The sequence below is a fragment of the Labeo rohita genome, chromosome 3 (assembly GCF_022985175.1).
Source record: "Labeo rohita strain BAU-BD-2019 chromosome 3, IGBB_LRoh.1.0, whole genome shotgun sequence".
Taxonomy (NCBI): Eukaryota; Metazoa; Chordata; class Actinopteri; order Cypriniformes; family Cyprinidae; genus Labeo; species Labeo rohita.
The window spans coordinates 21,973,957-22,001,947 of record NC_066871.1 but is presented as its reverse complement, the minus strand read 5'-3'; the positions used below and the strand labels follow the sequence as shown (position 1 = coordinate 22,001,947).

The 27,991-nt window shown below is 37.0% G+C and overlaps 1 protein-coding gene across 1 annotated transcript; it reads right to left on the bottom strand.

The window, feature by feature from the left end:
* On the bottom strand, nucleotides 1–27,881 carry fbxl16 (F-box and leucine-rich repeat protein 16). Its single transcript, XM_051102188.1, has 6 exons — nucleotides 27,526–27,881; nucleotides 14,397–15,060; nucleotides 9,243–9,751; nucleotides 8,973–9,057; nucleotides 8,188–8,251; nucleotides 1–6,386 (listed from the first exon to the last, which is right to left on the bottom strand). The coding sequence occupies exons 1-6, from the start codon at nucleotides 27,534–27,536 to the stop codon at nucleotides 6,238–6,240; spliced, it is 1,482 nt and encodes a 493-aa protein (XP_050958145.1). The 5' UTR covers nucleotides 27,537–27,881; the 3' UTR covers nucleotides 1–6,237.
* Nucleotides 27,882–27,991: the final 110 nt, after the last annotated feature.

Here is a 27,991-nt window from a genome sequence, read left to right as displayed (position 1 = left end):
AACACCCAAACGTATTTTATTTCAACCGCAGAAAGGCAGAAATATGTCAGTACACTAAATGTTTCAAGTTTCCACCGAAGTTAATCTACTCTCCTGTCTGATTTGTTTGTCGGACAGAAGGGCGGATTTGGCGTTACGATTGGTCAGATCACCTGTCAATCAAGCTGTTTGCAAAGGGTCAGTTGTATAACTTATTTACTTATGTATTACTTTTTATGGAAAGTAATGCGCTACGTTACTTTTTCTAATCTAGGCTGACTTGCTTGTATGTTTTTAATATAAATAAAGTTATATTTTTGGCATATGTAAAAGCCCTTTCACACCGAAAGTGAAATGAATACGCCTCAGGAAACGTAAATTCAGTTATAAACATATTTAATTATTGCAGGTCATATTCTGAGTTTGCATTTCACTGTTTTTATTAATCTTGAGGAATCCTAAATATGTTTTTGTGCAAAAATGAGTAAATGGATGCTGACGTAGGTACTGGCGTAACTGGGGTTACTTATTTAAAAAAGTAACTTTACTGTAAATTAAAAAGTAATGCATTACTTTACTAGTTACCTGAAAAAGTAATCTGATTACATAACTCAAGTAGCATGGGTATATTTGTAGCAATAGCCAAATGGCAAAAATCATTAGGATATTAATTAAAGATAATGTTCCATGAAGATATTTTGTAAATTTTCTACTGTAAATATATCAAAACTTAATTTTTGATTAGTAATATGCATTGCTAAGAACTTCATTTGGACAACTTTAAAGGTGATTTTCTCAAGATTTTGATATTTTTTCCACCCTCAGATTTTTAAATAGTTGTATCTCAGCCAAATATTGTCCAAACAAACCATACATCAGTGGAAAGCTTATTTATTCAGCTTTCAGATGATGTATAAATCTCAATTACAAAAAATTGTCCCCTATGACTGGGTTACATATGTTGTTCCAAAGAAGCAAGTCGTACAGTTTGATCATTAAATGCATTTTGGGGTGAACTACGCCTTTTAATGTCAGAGAAAATTAATGAGGCAAATATGGTGCTTATTTTGTACAACTTTTACTAAAACGGTGCAGACTGGAACCAACCAACTGAAAACAACAACGCTTGTCTGACAAGGCACTGCAGCCATGAGATGGAGTTCATAAAACTTTGTCTTTTTTCTCTTTCATTGTAAATTAACCACTACAACAGTATTTACAGAAAGAAATGTACCCTAAGGAACTGAAAACTGTGACATGGCCATGTCACACCAGAGAAAAAAAAACCCAAATAAATGAGAGAAACATTTTCGAAAATCAGTGTGAGGCAGATATCTAACATTGCTCATTAGGCTGTTGAACCACAGTCACCCAAACCAAGTGTTTGCACCAGAATAAAAGTCGTTGTTACGGACCCTGTATGAATGTCAAAAGCATTACTAATATTGGTTTAGTATTACATGTACAAGTACATACAAAGAGCCAACAAAAGAGTTGTTGAGTCATGTCGTTCTCAAATTTTATAAAAGAAACAATCCTGACATATGTTAGTTGGGAAGAGTTAGAGGAACAGATGATTTATTCTATTCGCTTAACAATTAGAAGCGCCAGACATTTAGAGTTAAAAGCAAGCTGGAGGGTGAACAGAAACTGCCAACACACTCTGGATGTGGTAAGCTAGTAAAACTCCTTCCGAGAGCAAGAATAGAGGAGCACTATTCATGGAAACTGGCCTTGAAAATGGTTTAAATTTACAGTGTAAATCAGACAGAACTATTCCATACCTGCCAGCCGGATTTGTCTGGTAAGAAAGCGAAATTCACACAGTAGTACCAGTATTTCATTGACTCACAAAAAGTAGCCCTCCCTCGATCACGCAACGTCAATGACACACGATAAACATCTGTTAATATTCTTGCATTATCCCGTATTAACACGTCTTTGATATTAGCTCAATGTACAAAGTGAAACAAGCTTAAGTCTTTTATACTATCGATTGCTGATGTTATTCATCGCTAAAAGACATTAACCTTTTTGCATATCTTGCCTCTTTCTTAACCAGGTTTCTCCGCTGACTCGTTTCCTTCGGCAGCATGGATGTGCGCGCTGAGTCAGGCAGCCTCAAAAACAGTTGAAACCTTCTGACAGATGACCTTGACGCATTGATATATATTTACAGATTACAGTGGGGTTAGTGCATGAGTTATTATATTTATATTCAGGGTTCTATTAGGTGAAAAAGTTCCCACACACATAAACTCTCATTCTATACAAAGAGGGAAAAGGCTCGGTTTTGAAGTGAAAACGATAGTATTTATACAAGATTAATACAATATCTCCGACTGTTTCATACAGTTGTCCTCAAATACTATGCAATCCCTCAGCGATATATTAATAATCTCTCTTTATTTTAATCATCTCAAATGGTTCTGTTTCTATTATGGAGACATACGAAATGAAAAGCGCTTTGATGGGATTTCCTTCAGATCTTTGTTATTGAATAAAACCAGTTGCGACGATCGAGTGAGTGTAAATACTGCAATGTGTCTTCTAATAGTTATCAGGAAACAACCAAACATAGCTACAATTTGAGAGCAGGCATATGAACTGGTGCAGAATATTTAAACATCCAATCCTGGACACAATGCCGATTCACTATTACTAGACTTCATGACAGCGTCTCTCAACTTACATCCATTTGACCACCAAAAACAAAAGAGGTGAACTAGTTATCAAACACGAGAAAATGGGCAGAGCAGGGTTAAATAAAAAGTTAGTCAACTCAGTGTCAGCCTGTCCTCTGTCAATAAGTTATTGCCCTTCCAGCTGCGCGTCAACAGTCTGCCCGCCAAAAAACACGTACCTCAGAGACAGCAGTTATTTTAACTGTCGAAACCGTTGTTTCAAAAAAAGGGTCAATCAATTAATCACAATAAAACTCAACTCCAATGTCCATAGTAGTTTCTGTCTCCTCAGGAAGCCCATCAAAAACATGTTCTACTTCTAAATAAACCTCATACAATCCTCGTAAAGGTAATTAATAAATAAATAAATATGTGCATCGTGTCAATAAATTAACCCACTACCAATGATAAGTAAAAGCAAATAAATACATAACAAATTCAATGATTCAAAAGATAAAGTCACAGAAGGTAGTGAGATTAAAAGTCTCAGGGGATCTCGCCTGGATAAGCAGCAGCCGCTAACCCTGATTAGCTGTGACCCCCCATTAAACAGGTCACTATATACAAGAAGAGAGATCGACTGTCTGAGGTGAGTGCTAATGTTTATGCTAATGTGCCTTTTAGCAGATACAATCTGTTATCTTTAAAGCACAGAGAATTTATGGTAGGATAGGGTAGAGTCCACACGGTTTCCATCTGTTTTGTTGTACACTTTTTGGAGTTACCCTGATAGCACACATGTGTCTGCAAGATGTCTGTTAAAGATCACTTGATCTGGAAAGCATCTGCTGTGTATAAACATCTGACAGACATATGGAAGATGTCAGTTTTACATACATTCTAAATCATAAACATCTTAAAGACATCTAATAGATGTCTATTTGAAATCTGGTAGGAAACGTCCAATAGACATATTGGAGATGAGCAAACACTCCAAAAATACATCTTGCAGCTGTAAATGCAGATGTCAAATAGACATCTCTGTGATGCTGTGTGCTATCAGGGTAGCAATCAATTAGATTTCTCATTCATCTCAACTGTACACAAAACAACTCAGATAGCACAGGTACGTCTGAAAGATGTCTGTTAAAGATCGCTTGATCTGGAAAGCATCTGCTATGTACAAACATCTGACAGACATCTTTAAGATGTCAGTTTTACATACATTCTAAATCCTAAACATCTTAAAGACATCTAATAAACGTCTATTTGACATCTGATATGAAACGTCCTATAGATGTATCTCAGATGACACACGTACGTCTACAAGATGTCTGTTAAAGATCACTTGATCTGGAAAGCATCTGCTGTCTACAAACATCTGACAGACGTCTGTAAGATGTCAGTTTTACATACATTCTAAATCATAAACATCTTAAAGACATCTAATAGACATCTGTTTGACATTTAAAAGGAAACGTCCATCTTGCAGATGTAAATACAGACGTCAAATAGATGTCTCTGTGATGTACGTGTGCTAAGAGGGAAAGGTTCCTTATCAGCAGGTGCAAATGTTTAGAACTGGTTACTGAAAGATTGGGAAAAATGAATACGGTTCACTTTGTTATTAAAAGATAGTTTTTATGTCAAAATGTGTTGCTAGTTTTGGATAGCCATCAATGGAGAAATATGCTTTTTGCATCCAGATGATGTAGTTCAGGCATTTACCAGCAGGGGCGCTAACCAGCCAAACCCATGGTTTGAGTGGGGCAGCATGCCTGAAATCTCACTAGTACACTTCTGTACAATTTCCTGAAGAGAAAAGTAGCAAACTACATGCACTACTACCATATCTGTCCACAGATGATTACAATATTCAGAGGTAAACATATTTCACTAGTTAGAACTTACGGGTTGCTTTTAAATAAATTATTCGCCAATCTAAGACCTTTTTTCTGCCACTTTGCATGTTACGTTTGAGACTGGGTAAAGTTAAGGTCATCAACATCACAGCAGACCCATCTGAGATGATCTGAGCAGCACATTAATCTCCTGAGAGGACAAATGCAGGGTTCGATATGGGGAACATAGCGGTTTGGAAAAGAACAAATGGCTGGTTTCTGCAAATTCCCCTGCAGATCTATATTCCACATACCCCATGATGCAACGAGGTAGGCTCCACAGATGAGCACAATTGTGAAAAACCTCTGAAAATAAAAAGAGGCGCTGCTAATCTAACAGCAGACATGTGGGTATTGCTTAATGGGAAAGCAAAACTGCTAGATGAAGAGAGACTACTGTAATAAGCTTGTGTGGGATGTTTGTGATCACTTTAATTACACTGGCCTGCCTCTGCATTTGATGCAAATCACTGTAAACCGTATTCATCAGATGTATTTAAAAGCACTCGGGCTGAAAGAGACACTGCGCCCGTACTGTAAGAAACTATGGTAGAACTGCCATGCTGTCCACTGCTGTAATGGTTTGGCCTGGTGACAAGAAAGCAATGACGTGCAGTTTCAGTCTGTAAAAGGCTGTCACATGTGGCCCATCTGCATTATGGGATCATTCGGAGATCTCATCTTCATTTGAATCAGGATTAATATGGAAACCTGCACATAAGCCACTAATATCAATTGACATCAAAATGGAATTAAAATAAAACAGGCAGATGAAAAAGCCAAGCTATCTTTTGTACAAACCGCAGTCCCTTTGAACTATATTAAAATGTATGAGCAGTTCCGATCCGCCCCGCTCTCTCCCCGACTCAAAATATCTGGAAATGTCTTTAAAAGAGCAATCTGCTGGGAAAAAAATAACCTCCTGACTTCTGATTATGCTGGTTCCTTTCAAAGGACAGTACCTCTTAATACTGTACCTTCACCGTACCTGGATTTCCATCTTATTCAAAAATGTCCGAAACCTCAAACTCATTCCATACTTGTTTCACAGTAATCCTTATCATCAAAAATAATACTTAAAAAAATAATATTTAAAAAAAAAAAAGACAAAAAGAGAACTGCATGACAAAAAGCAAGTAGCGTTGATGTGAAAATCTACATAGCTGTTCATCTCTAAAGTTCTCAATCTTTTCCCTTGATAAGACGCAGAGATGGAGCGGCAGCACCACTGAGGGAAAGCGAAGAGACCCTGTTGCAGTGGCTCCTTAACCTCGTTCTTTGCCCTAAACGTTTCGGTTCCTCTCCACCTTTCCCTGGATATGAGAGACAGCTCAAACAGGCAGCGCACACCTTTGTCACTTCAAGATAAAGAGTTTTGGATGAGACGTGGAAGCTAGTCTCACAGTTCAGTGGAGGAACATGTTTCATGTATGTGTGGGGGCTGATTCCTATGTGTCATGTTATTTAATGAAAGATCTAGCCTCTGACCCACTGCGCTTTGCACATTTTCCCTCTCGCTCGTCAGTCCAGGCCCGTTCCGACCTTTTCTTTCAGATTTCCCTTTTTATCTTTCGTGTCAATGATCCCTTTTCACCCCTCCAGAAAAAAACTTCCATTCAATTTTCTTTTGTTGATTCTTCCTGTGGGTCCAGGATGAAGTTGGGTTTATCATCAGTCTGTAGGAGGAGGTTTTGGTGATGTGGTGGGTGCTGGTGCCCATGAAATTCTTTGCTCTACTCGATGACCATGCAGCGCGGCAGATGCTGGGAGTAGTATTTGAAGAGTTCGGCTGTGGCGCCCGGGCAGTTGGTCAGTTCCAGCTCCTCGAGCTCCTGCAGTTGGATCAGGCCTGATAGGCCAGTAGTGGTCAGCAGAGGGCACCCTGACACAGAGAAAAATGACAGCTGGTCAAATACAAACGCTAACAGCCACCTCCACTCAGCAGCTCACTTCCTGTTTATAATGCTGTGTGACAACAACACTACAGATGATGATTCCCAGTCAGAAAGATTTCAGTTTGGCTTTGTTAAACCTACATAAAATAATATTATAGTCACAGTAGTGCTTGTAATGCTACGATATAATTGTTGTTATCTATGAATTTTTAAATTTATTGTTTTACAAGAAAGGCAGAAAAAGCATATTATTTTTTTTATTAAAATTCCCAGTTACAGTTAATAAATACAATTTAACAAATTTCGAAAACTTGTTTAAAACTAAAAATTCTGTTGTCATTTATTAGGCGAATAATAACATAAAAAAAAAATCCTAAATAACAACAATAATTATATTTTAGCATTAGAAACACTACTGTGACTAAAAAGCTCACAAATATTGGTGGATTAACCTTGACAAAAGCATAAAAAATTATTTTAGTAATCACTAATACTGTTAGTTTAGTGCAGCAGCTTTACATTGGGTGGTGGTGGTCTACTAGTTTGAACTAGTTTCTAAAATCAGTTTTAACTTTTAACTATTTTTCTGATCATCGGTCATCAAAGCACAGTAGACATTGGTCACAGATGCGGAGATTTACTTAAAAACTCACCAAGCTGATTACTCACTAAAAATTCCTACCAATCATGTTTTCAGGCCATTTTAAGTCTTATTTTGATGTAACAAGGTTGTTAAATCTGTGTGTGAGTTGTTTACTTACTTTTTTAAATAAGTCTTTTCATTAATGGTATTTTATTGTTCATTCAGATTTGCAAATGCTGAATGCGCACGAACATGAGAGGCGAGATTTATCGTATGAACCAATCACAGCTGATCATAACCAGTCATATCCAATCATATCGCAATGGAGGCATTGCCTTCTCTTGCGTGACTTTCCCCCATTCATTATCAATTACCCCCCCACCAAACTCACAGCATGCTTTAGAGGGTCTGTTAAAACTCAGTGGGCTCAGGGGAGGCGAGAGAGATGTGGACTCAAACTGTAACTTTACCTGCTGGTGTCGCTGTTCGACAGCGTTTCTTCAGAAAAATTGGTGATTTATTAATTTTTAAATGTTATATGTTGTAATATTTGCGTTGTTTTATTTTAGTACTACAATTTTTTCTCATTCAATATTTTGAGGAGGCACTGCCTCCATTGCCTCCTCGGAGGAAACGCCCCTGATATATAGCAGCAGTGCACTTTACTTGCCTCACACACACTTGTCAATGACAACAAACCGCTCTTTCCTGTTTTCATCCCATCAAATGTCTCTAATCAAGCTAAATGCAGTTCAAAAAACAGATATGTTGAGAGGAAGTGGTTTCAACCACAGAAATTAAAAGTGAAGTGTATCATGTTGTATGACACTGACGATAATATTAGTTAAAAAGAACATGTTTGCTCTGGATAAAAGGGGTAAAACTGGATATAGAAAATCCTCATCCACAAACAGGTATTTCTGATCTGCAAATGCAATTTTCAATTAGACCTGCATATCACACAGTGATTATGTGTTCATCAACTAAAATAAAGTGAATCTGTCTGTTCCAAAGCAATATATTTTAACTCTACCAGCATGATCTGTTTTTGAGGGATTAACTGAGTTTTTTTTTCATAACATGATTAAGCTCAGGTATTCACAGAAACAATCTATTTCCAAACATACAGAGTCATTTCATTATAGCAGTTTATCAGGACGTCATCAGGTCATCCTGCAGTGTCAGCACTTTTAGAGTGTTTCTACCTGCTAGAGAGAGAAGACGAAGACTCCTCATGCCATATAGATGCTGTAACCCAAAGTCTTGCACCTAAAAGCACAAGGAAGTATTTTGGTGATGTGACATGCTATAAACTAATATATAAATATGAACCTAATTGTGGTTAATAAAAAAATTAAAGGGATAGTCCACCCAAAAATGAAAATTCTGTCATTAATTTCTCACCCTCATGTTGTTCCAAACCCGTAAGACCTTCGTTCATCTTCAGAACACAAATTGAGATATATCTGATGAAATCTGAAAGCTTTCTGACCCTGCATAGACAGCAACACAACTGACACGTTCAATAACTTTATTCAAAGATTTCTTCTGCATCAACAACACCACACGCATAAGTCATGGTACTCGAAGACAGACACAGAGGAGAAGAAACCGTTGACTAAAGTCATTATTTTTGTTTTCTTTGAGCACAAAAAGTATTCTTGTAGCTTTATAAATTTGAGGTTGAATCACTGATGTCCCATGGACTATTTTAATGATGTCTTTACTACCTTTTTGGGCCTTGAACGTGTCAGTTGCATTGCTGTCTATGCAGGGTCAGAAAGCTCTCGGATTTCATCAAAAATGTCTTAATTTGCATTCTGAAGATGAACAAAGGTCTTACGGGTTTGAAACGACATAAGGGTGAGTAATCAACGACAGAATTTTCATTTTTAGGTGAACTAACCCTTTAATGAATAACTTCTATGTCAACTACCCATAACTTCAAGACTATCCCTTTAAGCTGAGACAGTTGCACAGAAACACTTACCTGACAGCACCAGCGCAGGTAGAGACTTCTGAGAGTTGACATGGTAGATAAGTAACCCAGGCCTGTATCTGTGATCCGCACACACCTGAATACAGCCAAAAAAAAAGGAGAGTCATTTTACCATCTATAAGCACACAATATGATTACGGAAATCATTCATTCCATGTATCAAAATATTTGACCACAACATTTAGTCCAGATGAGACTCTGTAAGAGGAAATATCAGCAAGATTTACTTCACACTCTGCACTGCAAACTCAGCACACTCACCGGTCCAGAACCAGCTCCTCCAGCTTGTGTAGGTCACAGGCGATATACTCCAGGGCCATGTCAGTGATGCGGGGGCACCAGGACAGATCCAGACTCCGGAGCTTCCTCAGATTCTCGGCAACCAATTCCACACCATCATCGGTGATCTTCGAGCAGCCTGACAGGCTGAGGGAGGTGAGGTTTGGCAGGCTGTGCACCATGTTAACTACGCCATGGTTGGTGATCTCCCAGCAGGAGTTCAGGCGCAGCGTGTGGGTGGTGTAGCCCTGCTTGGCGGTGAAGTAGGCCATGGCCGTGTCGGTCACATGATAGGCCTGCAAGCTGAGCTCCGACAGGTTGGGAAGGAGTTGAGAAATGGCGGCGATGGCGTCGTCTGCAACGTTGATGCAGTCGCTGACGCTGAGAGAGGTAAGCCGCGCGTTCAGGCTGGACCACAGGCCTGCTTCTGTGAAATCATTGCAGCCGGAGAGTTCAAGGTGCATCAGACCCTGCATCTGTTCCAGCATCACCTGAAGAGTTCAGGACGGAGAGGCAATGTTATGTCAAGCATACACACAACTGCAAATGTGACCCTGGACCACAAAACCAGACATAAGAGTCAATTTTTGAAACTGAGATTTATACATCATCTGAAATCTGAAAAAATAAGCTTTCCATTGATGTATTGTTAAGATAGGACAGTATTCGGCTCAACTATTTGAAAATCTACAATCTGAGGGTGAAAAAAACCCAAAATACTCACCTTTATAGTTGTTCAAATGAAGTTCTTAGCAATGCATATTACTAATTCAAAATTAAGTTTTGATATATTTACAGTAGGAAATCAGCAAAATATATTTATGAAACATGATCTTTACTTAATATCCTAATGATTTTTGGCATTAAAAAAAATCAAGAATTTTGACCCATACAATGTATTGTTGGCTATTGCTACAAATACACCCATGATACTTATGACTACTTTTGTGGTCCAGGTTCACAAATTCACAAAAGTTTTCCAAAACTTGATGAACATTCAGAGTATTATCCTGGAGCAGGGGTTTTCAAAGTTTCAGTTCCTAAACCCTCTTCAGCAATGCACATTTTGCATGTCTCCATTATTGGACAGGTAACTGAGTACTCTACTAAACAGATGATGAGGTAATACAACTGTATTAAATAAGGGAAACTTCTAAAATGTGAGAGGCTCTAGGAAAAAAAGTTTAATTACCCAGTTCCCACTACGTTAGCATGGCTTCCACTTATTTCTCTGTAAAACCAATTCCTAACATTGTTAGAGTGTTGCAGGGAGGCCACTGAACTTATAAACTAATGGCTCTAATGGCTAAACATTCTCTAATGGCTATTTTTTTTTTTTTTCACTATAAATTAACTTTCCCAAAAACGCTGAAGGGAGGCTTTTTGACAACCAAATACAGAACATTTCTCATTGATGAAATCTGTTCATAGAACATCATAATAACTGAGATTGCTGTCTTCAGTTACATCTAAAGTGTGTTATCAGATGTGTTATAAATCCAAATTTATCCAAAAATATTAAACCATGATTAAGCAAAAAGGACAAAGCATATAGAAATCATAAATCTATAAGCTTGCTTTTAGCTTCTACTATTCTGCACAGAAAGCCGTGCACTCAACGGTCATTTCACTTTTCCGTGTTCAGTGACTCACTCGTTTAAATTTGTCTTTATTAAACAGTTACATATATACATCTGAGATTAAATATTTATATTTGTGATTTCAGGAATAATTTCTGCTAAATGCACAGAACATAGTAGAAGGGAACGGTTCTACTACATCGTAGTATGTAGATTCTTTCTTTAATAAATGCTGAGTTAAACCAAAGTTCCAAATCGATTCTGAGTTTAACTTTGAAACCCCGCTGTGCATTGTAGACGAATGACATCCACTTGTTGCCAGTTGCAGACAAAAAAGCAAGTATACAAACTTTTTAGTTAGGAATAGACATGGAAAACTATTCTTGTCACCGTGAGATCTGAATGACCACGGTTTTCCATCGATGTTGCAGAGTCAGACGCTCACAGTTTCGGTCTCAACTCTTTTTAGACTGCAACACCAACTCAACAACAACAACAAAAGTCAATATGTGGAATTACTGACCAAAGGAAAGAGATGGAATTAACCTGTGATGTATGGACACCCACTATTACTGTACAATATCACCGGTGAGTGACAGACAGTGTACGTGTTGCTTGTTGAGCCAAGTCCTTATGTCACAAAACAGATTATAATTCAAGAGACCCAATTTCATTCATATGTCTGTTTGACCAGATATGTAGTTACTATATTTTGCATGTGATTTCTGCTTCTTTTTAAATTAATGAGGGATATAATTGTGAAATGTCAAAATGGTAATCAACATTATGCTACAAATGCTGTCAATAGAGCCTTTAACATTCCTTCAATGCCACATTCTTGAATTTATACAACAAGCCAACATGGAAATAATAATAATAATAACTGAATAAGAAACTGAGGCTTATTTATACCTTTTCTAATACTAGGCTAATTCCTAACCTGGGGTGCATTTCCCAAAAGCAACTATGGTCTCAAGTTCTGTAGTTACTAGTAGAGTTCAACTAGACTTGCGTCGGCTAACAATGCTTTTGGGAAATGCACCCCTGATTGATCAACATTGGGAAATCTGACTGTATTCCTAAACAGAAAGATTCATTGAGATGGTCAAAAAAGCTGGTCCAAAATATCTATCCAGTGTATATATTCATTAATTCTTGAGATTAACAACAAATGTTCTATTTAGATGTTCCACAACTAATGGATTGTGTGACCCCACTGACCTAGTTACTGAGCCAAAGAAAAAAAGGGAACAATGTGCACATTTTCTGTTTTTAATCACTTAAAGATTTCAGGGACGTCTTATTTTTATAACGAATGGCTGAAACAAAATGCAAATGAAAGAGCTAATTTCAGGAAGAAAAACAACTCTTGAAGGCAGGACTCTGCTCTCTTATTGAGCACTTGGTCATGATCCAAGCCTTGTGCTGTGATATCTGCCCTGCCCTATATAATTCACAAACAAGCCCGAGGTGCACAGTCCTCTCTCTCAGACAGAAGAAGCTCCACAGCCTCTATCATTGCACATGCTGGTTTGCATATCTGAGGGGAAAAAAGCTTGGATGCCGTCACGAACAATTTGAGAGTTCACCATGGCAACAAAAGCCCAGTCCTAGAATAGCAACAGCATAGAGACAAGTGTGATGAGTGTGATCATTGCTGCATGTTCTTGCAAAACACATTTGTTTCTAAGCATGTATGTTAGATGCTCCAACCACATTACCATCCAGCTAATTATTTAATCGTACCTAATAAGGGTGGGCGGTAAAAGATGGGGATCTTAAAATCTAAGGAATAATTTTAAAGAGTAATCAGGGTTTACAAATGGACCCCTTTCACAGACTGTGTTGACATGTTTCCACAGTTTATTTAAAATGTCATTCAAAAGTCTGGGATCAGAAAAATTTTAAATGTTTTTTAATATGACTCTTATGCTCATCAAGGCTGCATTTCTTTAAACAAAAATACAGTAAAAACAGTAATATTGTGAAATATTATTACAATTTAAAATAACTGTTTTCTATTTTAATATACTTTAAAATAGAATTTATTCCTGTGATGCAAAGTGAATATTCCTGTGAATTTTCAGCATGAGTACTCCAGTCTTCAGTGTCACATGATCCTTCAGAAATCATTCTAATATGCTGATTTATTATCATTTCTGGAAACACTGTGCTGCTTAATATTTTTTTGGAACCTGTGATACTTTTTTCAGGATACTTTGATGGATAAAAAGTTAAAAAGAGTGGTGTTTTTATTTTAAGTTTTATTTTTTATTTTTTTGGTGTTTTTATTTTTATTTTTATTTTTTATTATTAATGTGTAAGCATTTGTGTTTGTCATTTATGTTTAATTTATAACTACTGGTTATTATTTTATAGATTTGTATTGGCTATGTTCTTGTACTGTCCGTTTAAGCATTAATAAATAAAAAGTTAAAAAGAATAGCATTTATTCAAAACAGAAACCTTTTTTAACAATATAAGTTTTTACTAACACTTTTATCAATTTAACACATTCTTGCTGAATAAAATATTAAATATTAACATTTGAAATTTCTTTCAAAAAAGAAAGAAAAAAAATGACTGACTTCAGACTTTTGAACGGTAGTGTATTATGGTGTTGTTATAAAGACTTCTATTTTAAGCAAATGTTATTATTTTCTTCTTCGTCTTCTTCTTCTTCTTTTTAACAATATATATATATATATATATTAAGCACCACAACTTTTCCCAACAATTATAATAAATCATATTAGAATGATTTCTGAAGGATCATGTGACACTGAAGACTGGAGTCACAGAAATAAATTATAATTTAAAGTATATTCAATTTGAAAAACATTATTTTAGATTGCAATAATATTTACAGTTTTTTTCTGTATTTGTGATGCATAAATGCAGCCTTGATGAGCATAAGAAACGTCTTTAAAAAACATTTAAAAAATCTTACTGATCACAAACTTTTAAACGACAGTGTATATTTTCATTTTTAAAAAAGGTCATGCAATTTTATAACTATACCTAATGTTATAGTACCATAAATCACAGAAATCAAGATGTTTTTCTAATACAATGGCTGAGGGAACGATGACAAATGTGACATTCTCTCTTCTGACCAATGCAATCATCTCTCAATATTTTTTCCTCTTTTGTAAAATTATAGAAATACTACTGTTGATTTTTTTTATTTTGCTATTGGATCAAATCAAACACAAAAATTATATTTGTTGTATTTTCCATTTACCACTAGAAGTTTACCTGACTATGAGGACTTGTGCTTCTGAGAACCCCAAAAATGTCAAAAGAGTAGCCTACATTAAATGTAATTCATTTTATTGAATTAAAAACTATCGCAAAGCAAAACATTAGATAACTTAATAAGTCTGGCTTTGTTTTGCTGGAAGCAGTCTGCAGTGTTTTTTTTTTGTTGTTGTTGTTGTGGTTGATAGATTTTTACCATTACACATTATACACGTAGTTGTTTGCATGAAAATGATATCTGAATTGCTTGATAGTCAAATAAAAGACAGCATGACATTCTGGAAGCTATAATTACCTCAAGCCCCGCATCTGTTATAGTCGACCTCTTTAGACTGACAGACTTGACTCCCTTCTTCGACAGCGGATAGTTGTCGATGAACTCACAAATGTCCAAATCCGAGACCCCCACCAGACAGAAGGCCTGGAAGCCTCTGAGAGCAAAAGCCTGCAGGCTAACAAACTCCTTCTCCCCATTGGGCAGGATCGTGTAGAGTTCCTTGGCATGCAGAATGGGCGTCACACCTTCCCAGAACTTGGGCTGGTAGAGCACCTTACGCCACGTCTTGCACACCTGGGCTAGAATGCACTTTTCTGCCGTGGTGAAGTACCACAAGAGCCGGTTCAGCACCTTCTCATCCAGCACCAGTTGTCTCTCCAGCAGGGGCTTGGGAAATTGCCGGAGGGGAGGTTTGATGGCAGTCACGGGGCTCGTGTCCAGGTCCGGGCCCAGCAGTGAGGCCGCTGTGGGCAGGGGCTCCAGGTGATAGGGCAGGCTAGGGGGAGGCAAGATGGTGGGCACGGAGGACGACTGGCACAGGCGATTCTTGGCAGCTGGAGTGCCTTTAGTGATGCTGGCCGAACCGAGGCCGTTGGGCTGGGGGGGCAGCTTGACCATGCCGTTCCGCGTCACGCAGGGAGACTTGAGGTCGCTGGGAGTGGACATATTCAGCATTGGAAGCCTGCGAACAGACCAGAGTTGAATCATTCCTCTCAGATGCAATAACATCTTGACAGTGATATTAAAAATAGATTATTATGATTAAAAAAACAAAACAATGTTTTTTATCACACTATGCATAAATGTGATCACAGCTCTTAAGAAAGTGTTCATTTCTATGGCAGGGCTTAACAATAACAGTTTTTTCTAATGACAGATTTATACTTGCCCTGCCAACAATTTCCATCCATTTCACAGAGAAATATTTTTAGATAAATATTAGTATGTGTGTTTCTCTCTTCAGTAAAGGTTACATTTTCTTAAAGTTTCTATCATTTTTGTTTCAGAGGCTGAAAGTCATCGTTTCAGCCCTCAGCTTTTTTACACCTTTGGTAACTTTAGCTGCTTATATATTTACATAATTTAACAACCATTTGCCACATACTTTGTGAAGTCTTAAGAGGGGTTTTAGCCCCACTATAACCTAATATTTGTAACAGCAGATGTAGATTCAAAGGCTTGGTTAACATGGTGAACAAATTAGATTTGTGTTTTAAATCCGATCTTTAAGACTGACTGTCTACTTGCTGTTATTTAGCAAGTAATTGGATCTGTTTGTTCAATATCTGATATATATACATTGATTGCCATAGTAAGCTATTATTACATTAGCTGCTTTTGTCTACAGACACAACCAGATAGTAAATGTTGGTATGGAAAGAGTGAACAAAAACCTAGAAATGTGATCTTTGATACACGCTTTGATAGTGAACTCAGGAGGTGCATGACATAACATACGTGTCAGCTGCTTTACTGTATTTCACACATCAATGCAGGTGTTCGCTCATGCACTCTCAGGCTCATTTATTATTCACAATATAATTGCATAGTTCACTGTATGCATTAAGTGTGAGTGAAAATTAGTAAATTACACTGCTGAGTAGAGACATTGCAGAACAAAGAAAAAGAATGAATCGTCTGCGAAACAGAAACAGTGACAGTAGAAAATATACACTCTGAAACCAGCCGTCTTTCTAACGCTCCGGTCCACCTTAAAACTTCCATGCAGGTGTGCGTGCTCTGTGCACTAATGCTTCGAGTGTAAAATGTCAATGAGTGTTGCTTGCTTTCAGACATTTTTCTCAATAAGCCCTGTCGTGACTATCTCCGCAGCTCAAACACTTATACCATAAACACCCTATAGTGATTTTGAATGCGGAATGATTAAAAGCAAATGAGATGGATTTACATAAAGACAAGCAGAAATGTTGATTTTGCATGAGAGTGTTTTGACTGAATGGCCACTAGACCTTCACAGGAGAGACACAATGGTAAAAACTATGCAAATGCACAACTCATTTCACAGCTTTTGAAAACTAGTGGGGGAGAAGCACATCTAATTTGTTACCCTAGGAAACCAAACACTAAAGAGCCGATACCACAAACCCCATTTTCACCCACAGTCTAGAAGGTGGAGCTTTCTAAGATTACATCTGATCAACAGAGAAGTACAGTAGAGCTAGTGCAAGAATTAGAAAAAAAAGGAAAAAACTATAATTTATTAAAATAGCGATTCATATCTAGAGCCACTTAAAGTGGAAAGTTTGCATCACTTAGAAAACTGTTAACTGTCACTTTAATTAAAAAATATATAACAAATACAATTAATGTAACCATTTTGAAGAAAAAAGGATGTTTTGTTTTTGGATCAAGGACATTTTGCCATCATTTTCTACAACATACACTTGTTTTAAATTGAAGAAAGATGAACTTGGAAGGACGTTTCAGCCCTAATAATAAGTCCAATTGCTTATGCATTTAAGCCAATACAGCGAGGGGACTGAGCAGTAATACCACGCAGTCAAACAGTTAATTGCATCCAAACTAAACGCTTTTGTTTGTGTGTGTAGTGCGTATATTTATTATGTATATATAAATACACACATAACCTATATTTATTTTGGATGTGATTAATCGTTTGACAGCACTAGTTGTGAACCTGCTGGTTTGGGGTGAAGAGTGGGTTGAAAATAGTGTTGGGCTCAATTTTCATATCGTCCTATTGTCAGCCTGTGAGATTGTGGATAATTATTTACTTAGTTTCATTGCCCCAAACCAGCTCCAGCCTAAGGCTAAAAGCAGCCTAATGTTTTTAATATGATTTAATTTGTATTTAACATGATAACAATTTAATAGAAACATCGCAAGTTACTAATTATAATGCTTACATTTCCTTAGTTATTCAAAAAGCAGTAACATTTTCAAAGAACATCAGCCTAGCCTAGACTAGTGCGAGTTTATGCAAAACACTTGTGTTGTCACGATACCAAAATTTTGACGATAAGACACCTGACTAAAATATCATGATACTACTACTGAACTACGGAAAAAAAAAAAAAACTAGAACGGGAAAAGTAGTTGAATAATAGATGATCCAAATGCAGATCATAGTTATTTTATCTATTAAAACACAGCACCCTCCCTTAAGATATATATATATATATATATAATAATAATAAAAGTAAAATAATAATAATCACATGCCAGTGCCACTACACAGGATTATGGTGAACAATTCCCGAGCCTACAGGTGTGTAGAGATCTTTGCTATACTGGTAAGTTAGCTTAAAGGATAAAGCCAAGTCTTATTTCATGATATTGGAATTTTATTTCACAACAACAATTTATATCATGCCATAGTCATTTTTTGTTATTTTATCTGTGCTATTAATAATAAGAACCTAGATGCAAGTAACAAACTAAAGGACAACTACAATAAAACAAAGACACAAATGAAATAAAGAGGGCCCTATGAAATCTGTTTTATTTTTTCCCAAATTCCATTTAAATTTTTCTTGACTCTATATTAATGGATATATAAAATACATATTTATCAAAAAGCATGTCTAATTAATTGAAATCATGAAGCTTGCAGAATTTAGCAGCAATTTATTAAAAGTTTGAACAAAAATTACGTATTTAAGGCTCTATGAAATTAGTTTTCTCATTTTTCTCAAATAGTTTGGTTTGTGAATCTCTGTTTTCCAGTAATTTTCTGGATTCTATTTTAATCGTTTCATTACATTTTAATAATCAAAAGCATGTCTAATGAATATATAAAGGATAATTAGATTTGATAAAGAATTAATTTATTATAGGATATTTATTTATTTTTCTTTTTTTTTTCAGAAATACTGTTGTGTATTTACACATTTCTGGTAAATATTCCTTAAACATTGTTTTAATAATATTTTTATTAGTAGTAGTAGTACTATATTTTCGTTAAGTAATATATTAATATATTATGACTGTCCAGTTAAACCAAACTTTTATTTTGACGGGTTGCTGAAGACCTTTAGGGTCTTCATTATATTTTCTGCAAAAGAAAGGGTAAAATCCTCATGAATTGACTCATGTGTTGATGTACTCATATATTGAGGCGGCAGAGGCTGAAAACACAGCGAGCGTCACGCTTTTGTGTGTATATAAACAAAACTTCTCATCTGCGCCATTCACTAACACAGACAGCAGAAATACGGTTCTTATTAAAATGCATTCTTAAAATACCGGTATTAGTAAAATGCAGAATCGTACCATTTTTCAGAATAAGGGTATCGTGATACCTTTTAAGTAGCGGTATATCGTGCAACACTAATCTACACAGCATGGTGAATAAATCTCTTACCACACTGCACACATCTGCGGTGCATTACACTCCGACACGGCCACCTGCGATACCAGATTGCGGCCATTCTAGTAGTCAATGCTCGTGTTTATACCAGCCGCCCTGCAGCAAGTTTCTGAAGCATCCCAGAAGCGGCTCTCCACGTTGCATCGCTAAAAGAGCGCCTAGCCTCTTTTTGACAGATAATAATAATAATAATAATGATCATCTTGCTATCGTCAAGGGCATTAGCAACAGGCGATATCTCTGACTATTGTTGATACATGATACTATTGTCTATCGGCACAATCCTAGTCGGAAACTATACGTGTTGATATGGATACTCATCAAAACTGTCGCTCTCACACTACACATCATGTTCTCCAGCAAGGAAAAATACATCGTGGAACAAAGAGGAAACTGACAATGCGACAGACAAGACAGAGCAGGTTACTTCTGGTATGAAACAAGGTCTCAGCTTTAAAATGTTGTCATTTTTCAAGAAATCCAAACAATAATATAATTGTAATAATAATAAATACCATTTTGTGGCTCTTTAATGTGTTGTGACAGACACAAACACAAAATAAACATGAATAGACATCAGAACGCATTTTCTTGCAGAAACACGTTAATATACACAATTTTTCAAGTTTCAATACACACAGTTTTTCAAGTTTAAGTCCACCGAAGTTAATTACTCTCTTATCTGATTTGTTTGTCAGACATAATGGTGTATTCTGCGCTATGACTGGTCAGATCGCCTGTCAATCATGCCGTTTGCAAAGGGTCAATTTGGTACTCACGCACTGTCTGAGTGGCTGCTTTTTGCATGCGTGCACACACACAAGTACTACATTGAAATCTCTTTTGCACTCTCTTGTGCTTGAATGGTTTAAAACACTTCAATGTTTAAAATATGTGTGAAAGATCTGACATAATAAGATGCCACATGAACAATATTATATGAACCGTTGTTCGTTTACATCACATTGTTCCTCGTGTTTTGAAAACAATGCCACAATCAAAACACTGTGATGTAGACAGTTTGATGGTAGATATTCATCCGAATTATGGTGAAAGCCAATAACATTTGTGTATTCAAAAAGTACAGAAATGCTTGTATTACTTCACTGGCCAACAGAGCAATTCAAACCTGAGTCATCACACGCTGTGGTAAGGCAAGATGGCGGCACCCTTGCTCCAAAAGCTTTAACAAACCATATTTTTTTCTTTAAAGTGGTTACATTAATCATGTTTGTTCTATATTTTTTATTAAAGTGGAAAACAGTTTACTAAATAATGTAAACTTCACTTCCACTTTAAGCAACATTTTAACTTTAAGCTCACTTTCTGGCACCCCTTTAAAGGGGGTTTTATTATTTTAGGGTCAAGGTTGTAATTAGGTTAAGGTTGGTGTTGCATAAATATGTGTATGTGTGTTTTTTTGTCTGTGAAAAGCATTGAATCCCATCTTCTGTTGTTCTTTTGTAGTTATTGTGTTAACATATTCAGTTCCTATATAAGAAAACAAAACAAAATGTGTACATTTTGAGTTTGTTAATAAGTGTGAATAATACTTCGAATATATGTGCATATTTAAGAAACAAGACAAGTAGATTTCTGTAAGTGCTAGTAACGTTTCTCTTATTTCCTTTAGAAGTGTCACAACCTGATGAGATTTCATGAGAGGAAAATTGTATTAACAGCCATTAGGATTAATAACAACGTTAAAGATTTGATATTGATGGGGGTTTTGGGCCTTATTAATGGGAATGTAGGGGTACACAAAACAAAAATGCTTGGGAAATTTAAATGAATTCATGTTAAATGGTAGTATGCAAAGAGGAAAAATGAGTTTGAAGACAAAAAAAAATAAAAAATAGCACCCAAAATTAAGAGCAACTATAAGTATCTCAAATAGCAGACATCTACATGATATGTATAAGGAAAAAAGCAAATGGAAAAGTCTAGCTAGTGGAAAGAGAGCGAATGAAACAGAAAGAGAGAGAGAGAGAGAAGGACCTGTTAGTGCAACTTCAGCACCAAGGAGAGCAACTGAACTGCCTGATGAAGCACATCAGAATGCCTTCAGCTACACTTCTGCACTGCAGAGGAGCGCTTTGGCCCACCAAGATGTGCCACTTGTGTGGGCAATGCAGTTGAGAGTTCTTAATAAAAATAGGAACCATTCAATAAGTTGGCTCAGAGAGGGCTAGCGGTCCTCCGCACTTGGGCCAGAGATGCAATGTCAAACCATGTGCAGCAAATGTTCGAGTGGAGAGGGACAAGTGATATAAAAAAAGATAGCTAGCTGACATATTTTGGAAGGGGCTTGATGGGAACTTTCTGTACCGAGATATGTGCCAAGAAAGAAGCGGTGGCAGCTTGCCAAGGCCCCATCCATATGCTGTCTTTACCCTCCATTTCAGTACAAAATGTATAATTTTAAAGAAAAAGAAGTAATGTGTGTTAAGGGTTGGGGTGTGAATCTATATTTAAAAGTATATTTTTGCATCACAATACTACAGTGATATTGTCTAATAATAACTTTTCACATTATTAAGTAAACTGATTCACTCACACAGGAACTGTAGTATTAGATCTGTGTTAAAATAACTAGTATATATGTTGGTCAGCAGTTCTCTGACACAGTGACCCCTTGGTGCAAAGGTCTAACTATAACCTCTGGCTATGTGTGCGTGCGTGGTGTTCTCATATTTCAGTCAATGTTTTTTTTATACACCGAAACAGTATTATGTAAAGGCATTTAACACCTTATATATCTATATGTAGCTGCTTGCCATTAAAATTCTTAAGAACAATTTAAAATTCAAATGATCATTTAAAATTCAAATGCTGAAGCTGTGTGGTTCTTCTCTTCATAATCAGTTCAGCTGTCGCCCCCATGAAGTTTTTGAAAAGGGGAAGTAGCCAGGGAAGCAGCAGTGTATTTGAAAGCGAGACATGGAAAGGGCATGGCTGCTGTCCAGATGGGTTCAAGGGAGTTCATCTGGATATACAGAAGGGAAAAAAAAGCACCTCTTAAATAATTAGGGGGGTGTTTTAGAAACACACGGCTATAAATTGTGTCCGCATGCTGAGCGCCTTTCTACTTTTCCAAATAAAAGTGCCACACGTACAGAAGTTGTTTCTGAATCAAGCTGAGAGGATTAGAATAGCTAGAATTAGCTTATAGAAGATAAATTAACTACAAATAGATCAGCTAAACAACTGGTTAAACTTGTTTGTTTAGCTTATTCTCATGCTTTTAGCTCTGGATGTTTTATATGATTTTATATGAACTTTTAGCTGTTCCTAAGTACATTTGTAAAAAATCTATAATGACGTCAAAATAAAAACTCATACTGGGTCAATCCCAAATTCAGGGAAGCGTCTAAGTACTTCCTTCCTTTCTGAGGATGATTATTGTTTGTTCATGGCCAAAACTGGTGGTTGAGTTCACATGGTATTTGTGTGCTAATAATCAGTGTTTCTGTCATTTCTCTGTAATTGTTTGTGAAATTTACTAGCAATTTCTGAGTGACTGTTTCACCATCTTTTTTTCAGTTTAATTTGTCTTACTTCCAAAGTATGTGTCTGTAAGGTCCTTTTTGGAGTGTGACTCATTATACGGACAAAAACAGCTGAAACATTCTCCAGATATCTTCTTTAGTGATTCGCAGATGAAAGAAAGTCATGCAAATTTGGAAAACATGAGGGTGAATAAATGATGACTGTTCTTTTAAGGTCTTTAGGTCTTGGGAGGTCAGATGGTTAGATAATCGTTGGACTTTTGAGAGTACGTATAGTACAGTACAGTTCTAAACTCATGGAGATATTTGCCCTGAAAGTTTTTCCTTTACAAACATGCCATTATAAAACATGTCATTTTGCAAATGCTTTCGAATACATGGGAACTGGTCTGGATCACTCGAGGGGCAAACCACTATAAACTTTCCAGAGCATTTCCCCAACAGTTGGCAGCGTGTTTGCATGGAGTAAATCCGTTCTCCCCTCTGCCACTTTGCAAGCCTTTTCAGTTTGCCTACAGGCCCGGCCTCCTTACCCATGTTATTTGGATTTACTGACGAGGCACACAAGCCATATGACAACAAACAAGCAGAGAATGGAGCCCCGGCACTTCTGCCACGGACAGATGTGCGGTGCTTGGCACACAATGTGAGTGGGGGATGGGACGAGAGGCAACAGGGGAGATGGGATAGTGGAAGCTCCTTGGAGTGGACAGGATTGGCAGTGGTCTCTTTGAGAGGGATTTGCATGTTCAAAGCAACCCCGCCAATCTAGTCGTGTTCTCAGCGAGAGGTGGCTTAAGAGCACTTCTGAGACTTCCTCGGTGGAATTTCACATTTTTTTTCAAGTTTTGGAAGTTAGATGAAGTTAAACCGAGTCTTTGGAAGTTTGTAAGTGGGACAACAGTATGAAATCTCTGAGGAATGGTTTCCACTCGATCATTACAGACTTTACAAATTATATTAATGTAAAAAGAAAATCTGCACCTGTGTCTGTTTTGTTCCTGGAAGAGCCGTCGCTAGCTAATGTATTGGTTCTTGGAGCATGGGCCCGACTGCAGTCGTACAAAAATAAATAAGGAATGAAATACAGTCTCTAAAACAGAGATGCCAAAACAGCATCTTAACAAAGTGCCAGAGCAAGACTTAAGGTTGATCGGAGAACATTTGTGACAAAACTCCTAAGTAGCACGGGTATATTTGTAGCAATAGCCAACAATACATTGTATGGGTCAAAATTATCAATTTTTCTTTTATGCCAAAAATCATTAGGATATTAAGTAAAAATCATGTTCCTTGATGATATATTGTAAATTTTCTACCATAAATATATCAAAAGTTAATTTTTGATTAGTAATATGCATTGCTAAGAACTTTATTTGGACAACTTTATAGGTGATTTTCTCAATATTTTGATTTTTTTTCACTCTCAGATTCCAGATTTTCAAATAGCTCAAATCTTGTCCAAATATTTTCATATCCTTACAAACCCTACATCAATAGAATGCTTATTTATTCAGCTTATTCATTCTATTTCAGAGTCTCTGACCCTTATGACTGGTTTTGTAGTCCTGGGTCACTTTTGAGGTGTTCCATGTGGGAAGCCAAAACTGTATAGGTTGGAAAACAGCAGACTTAGTAAGAAACTAGCCACCTACTAAAGGCACGTTCACACCAAAGATGATAACTTTTACGATAACTATATTAGTGTCCACACCAGCCGAGCGTTCTGATTAAGCATACGCTGCATTTATGTCATCTACCACTGTAAAGGGATAGTTCACCCAAAAATTAAAATTCTGTCATTAATTACTCACCCTCATGTTGTTCCAAACCTGTAAAATCTGTGTGCATCTTCGAAATACAAATTAAGATATTTTTGATGGAATCCGAGAGCTTTCTGACCCTGCATAGACAGCAACGCAACTACCATGTTCAAATAGGACTGGAACGAAAAGAAATGGTTGAGTAAAGTCATTATTTTTTGTTGTGTATGCGCACAAAAAGCATTTTCATAGCTTCATAACATTACAGTTGAACCACTGATGTCACATGGACTATTTTATTGATGTACTCACTGGGGCTAGATGATTAATCGAAAAGGAATCGAACAAAATTTAGAATCTGACGTAACTCATACACAAGTGCCGCGTTTAGATGCTGTGTCAGTGTTAACAGAATTGAAGGTTTAACACACTGTATCGCTGAACAATGTCAATTCCAAAACAGCGGAACAATCAGAAGACCACGGAGGTGGAGCAAGCATTCCGAGCATTTGTTTACAGTAGCAGGTTGGCATGGCAACTTTTGTATTTGACGGCAACATGGCCGAGTAGGCATTCTGCGCTTTTTTTAAACCATTCCTGAGCACTGCATCTCGTGTTTTAGATGCAAAGACGTGTTTTGTGTGAATGGCCAAGAACCTAGCGTAAATACTTGCACATACAGAGTGACAGGACAAGATCGCTGAGAGGAAGATCACATTCAACAGCAATCATGACTCAAATTTGCATCTATATGTATGGGGGGGAAAAAAATTAATAATAATACAATATAAAAACTAAAAATAATTATTCATTAATCATAATCGAGGTAATATCATCCAGCCCTAGTTCTTAATACCTTTCTTGGCCTTGAATTTGGTAGTTGCTTTGCTGTCTATGCAGGGACAGAAAGCTCTCAGATTTCATCAAAAATATCTTAATTTGTGTTCTGAAGATGAACAAAGGTCTTACAAGTTTGGAACGACATAAGGGTGAGTAATTAATGATAGAACGTTCTTTTTTTTGGTGAACCATCCCTTTAAATTCTCAAGCTCTTCAAATCTAGTGGAACTGTCAAGTGTTTTTATCATTCATCAGCTGGAAAAAAATAGTTCTGAAAGTGATTTCACCAATATTGTTCCTCTGTATCATTATTTTTATAGCTGTGCTACTCTAATTGTATTCTCATAGACTTAGAACGATTATTAAACCTTTATAGGTACAGTTATCATCCTTGGTGTGAACTGCCCTTACAACTGACCTGAAGAAAGGGGGAAGCTCAGTATGAAAGTGAAGATGTGTAATCTACACTCTCTCAGTGAGGATAGTGTATGCTACGCTGTCAACACTGAGTGGGCCTCCACACATGCTCACTTTCACCCATGATATTAGTTACAGCTTTAGCTGCTATCACTAATCTTATTCCTGACAAACTATTAGAGAAAGATCTGTCACTGTTAATGTTTCATCCAGATCTTCATTTTAATGTTTTCAGAACCAACAGCCTTATGGACAGCGGTTCAACACATGGTGTGGTTTTGCTTTTGGCAACCTCAAGCTGTTTGATCCTGTCCCCCCTCATATTGCTTCATGTTAAGTCTCTACTGTCCTATATAATAAAGGCAAAAATGCTAAAAATAAATCTTACATTTTAAAAATTTAAAATGTAAGAATACTGAGCACAGGCCAGATTTAAGTGCCCATATTGGATCTCTCTCCCTCTCGCTTGCTCACAAACACAACAGCTGTCGTTTCGAAATTTTCAGAATGGAATAACAGCTTACTCTGTACTGAAATATGTGAGGTATAAACTGTATAAATCCTGCTATTTTTACTTAATTGTAAGTGAAACTACTGCATGATAAATATTTTGTACAGCAGTATTTTCACATGACCTCATCATGACCTAATCAGCTCTTAAATAAAAACTATTTCACATTTTAGTTCATTTTTGTAAACATCTTAACATTTGCTGTACAGTTACGTAACTCTTGAAACAAACACTGACCATAATGCTTATAATTTTGCTGATATCATGCAATTAATCACACTAAAAATAGCAAGTCAAGTAAAGCACATTGCACTGTGTCCAGTAAGCTCAGTTATATTCTGCTCATTACTGGCAAACGTGGTAGGTCATCAAGGTATGCATACAGTAAATATGCCCACTTAGCTCACAATGCTATGTTCAGCGGTAATGGTGAGTGTATTATTACCGTACGCTTTCCTAAACATAGCCTAACTCTCATTAACTCACTGATGTTTTTAAATCAGAATAGTAGGCCTAATCACTAAGGGTCTTCCAAGCTTCTAAACAGCTTAGGAGAATCAATCCCTGACTAGACTTTTAAGAAATCCTACAGGCCTAACAGTCAAACTTGTATAGTGAGAGGTGTGTCTTCATTTGCAGCCAGAGCATGTGCTTTCAGTAAAGCTTCATCCCTCAGCATCACCAAATTATGTCATTTAATCACCATTCCGTCGCTCTAAACCTTCAATTCACTGTTAATGTGTGGAAAAACCGAGAAACATATTTTCTGTTCCACACTAGTAAAGTCATACAGGTTTGGAAGACATAAGGGTGAAGAAATGATGACAGAATTTTAATTTTGGGGTGAATATCCCTTTAAATCCCTGTCGTCGTATAACACTGCACAGAGTGCAACCTTGGCGCCAAGTGTGGAATCATGCAGTTGTCTAAATATTAACAAACACTCGACAGGGCCTTGTGGCGTTGTGTAAACGCCGTTGCCGTTTATCGAACAAAACATTTGCCGGTTACATCATGACAACGGCGAGAAACGCGGAGGATAACGTGTGTATCTCGACCTCAGAAAGACGGACAGGTGACGTCATGTACATGAGGAATATTCAGCATCCCATAAGCGAGACAAAGGCTGTCTCAAAACCTAGTGAGCTGCCTACCTGGGCATCACATGGAATGCTCTTCATTATCAGTGATGCTGTCTCGTTTTCCAGTTTAAATAATATGAATGTAGCTGAAAAGCTTGAATTAGGTTTATTACCCCTTTTCAGTGTATCCTAGTTTTAAGCATAATTCTAACAAACTTAAGTGAGGTTTAAGTGAACCAAACTGTTTGTCAACGGGAAGAAAAACAAACCCATATTCATACTAGTACATTTATCTTGTTTTAAATGCGTTTTAGATATTTTTCGCTTGAAAACGTGACTTTGCGTGTAGCATTTTTAGGCAGCATTCGCCCGTGATGTACAAAAATGCTGCCTAGGTAGGCAGCACACTAGGTTTTGAGACACAGCCAAAGACATGCACGTTCACCCGAGCGGTATTAATGTTGCATTCTCGTTTCCTTGTCCTTTTCCCTTTTTTTAGATCAGCACTATTGACCCTCTTGCTATCAGTGCTTGTTCCCCGGGGACAATTGTTATTACCAGTCGCTGATATCCTGATTTTCCTTGAATCCTTTGCGTCAAACGCCATCTAAGCTTGATCAAAACATGCATCACGTTAAAGAATAATGGACTGTATTAATAGTCGATTGTCTTACCTTTCTTTCATATGCAGCTCACACGATCATTAATCCATCATAAATCAGATCTCGCTGCCTGACTCGATCGCGTTTCCCACAACGTTGCAGGACGCATGAGGGAAAATAAATAAATATACCAGTAGCAGCAGCAGCAGCAGCAGCCCTGCCCGTTATTTCCTTGCGGAGGTGATGATAATTTGATATGTCGATGTTGCCATAGAGATGTAAACCTTTCTCAGTACCAAACCCCTTAAAATATCACTTCACATGTGTATGGAAGGAAATATTAAACAAGTGAATTAATGCCCTAGCCTAAAATAACAACCCGTTCATTCTGTTTCTCCACACAAAGCTTGCCTCCCACTCGCTGTCTCTTTCTCTCTCACATGCACACGCACACAAAACAGACCAATCCCATTTAAAGAGATAGCAGCAAAAATATCAATAATGCATCGCTTTGGGCTGGTGAGCATTGAATGTTTTG

What these genes read in the sequence shown, in the direction of transcription:
- fbxl16 (XM_051102188.1), bottom strand. An exon ending in ACCTGCGCTGGTGCTGTCAG is followed by an intron (nt 8,252 to 8,972) that starts GTAAGTGTTTCT and finishes TTGTGCTTTTAG; the next exon opens with GTGCAAGACTTTGGGTTACA. An exon ending in TCGTCTTCTCTCTCTAGCAG is followed by an intron (nt 6,387 to 8,187) that starts GTAGAAACACTC and finishes TCTCTGTGTCAG; the next exon opens with GGTGCCCTCTGCTGACCACT.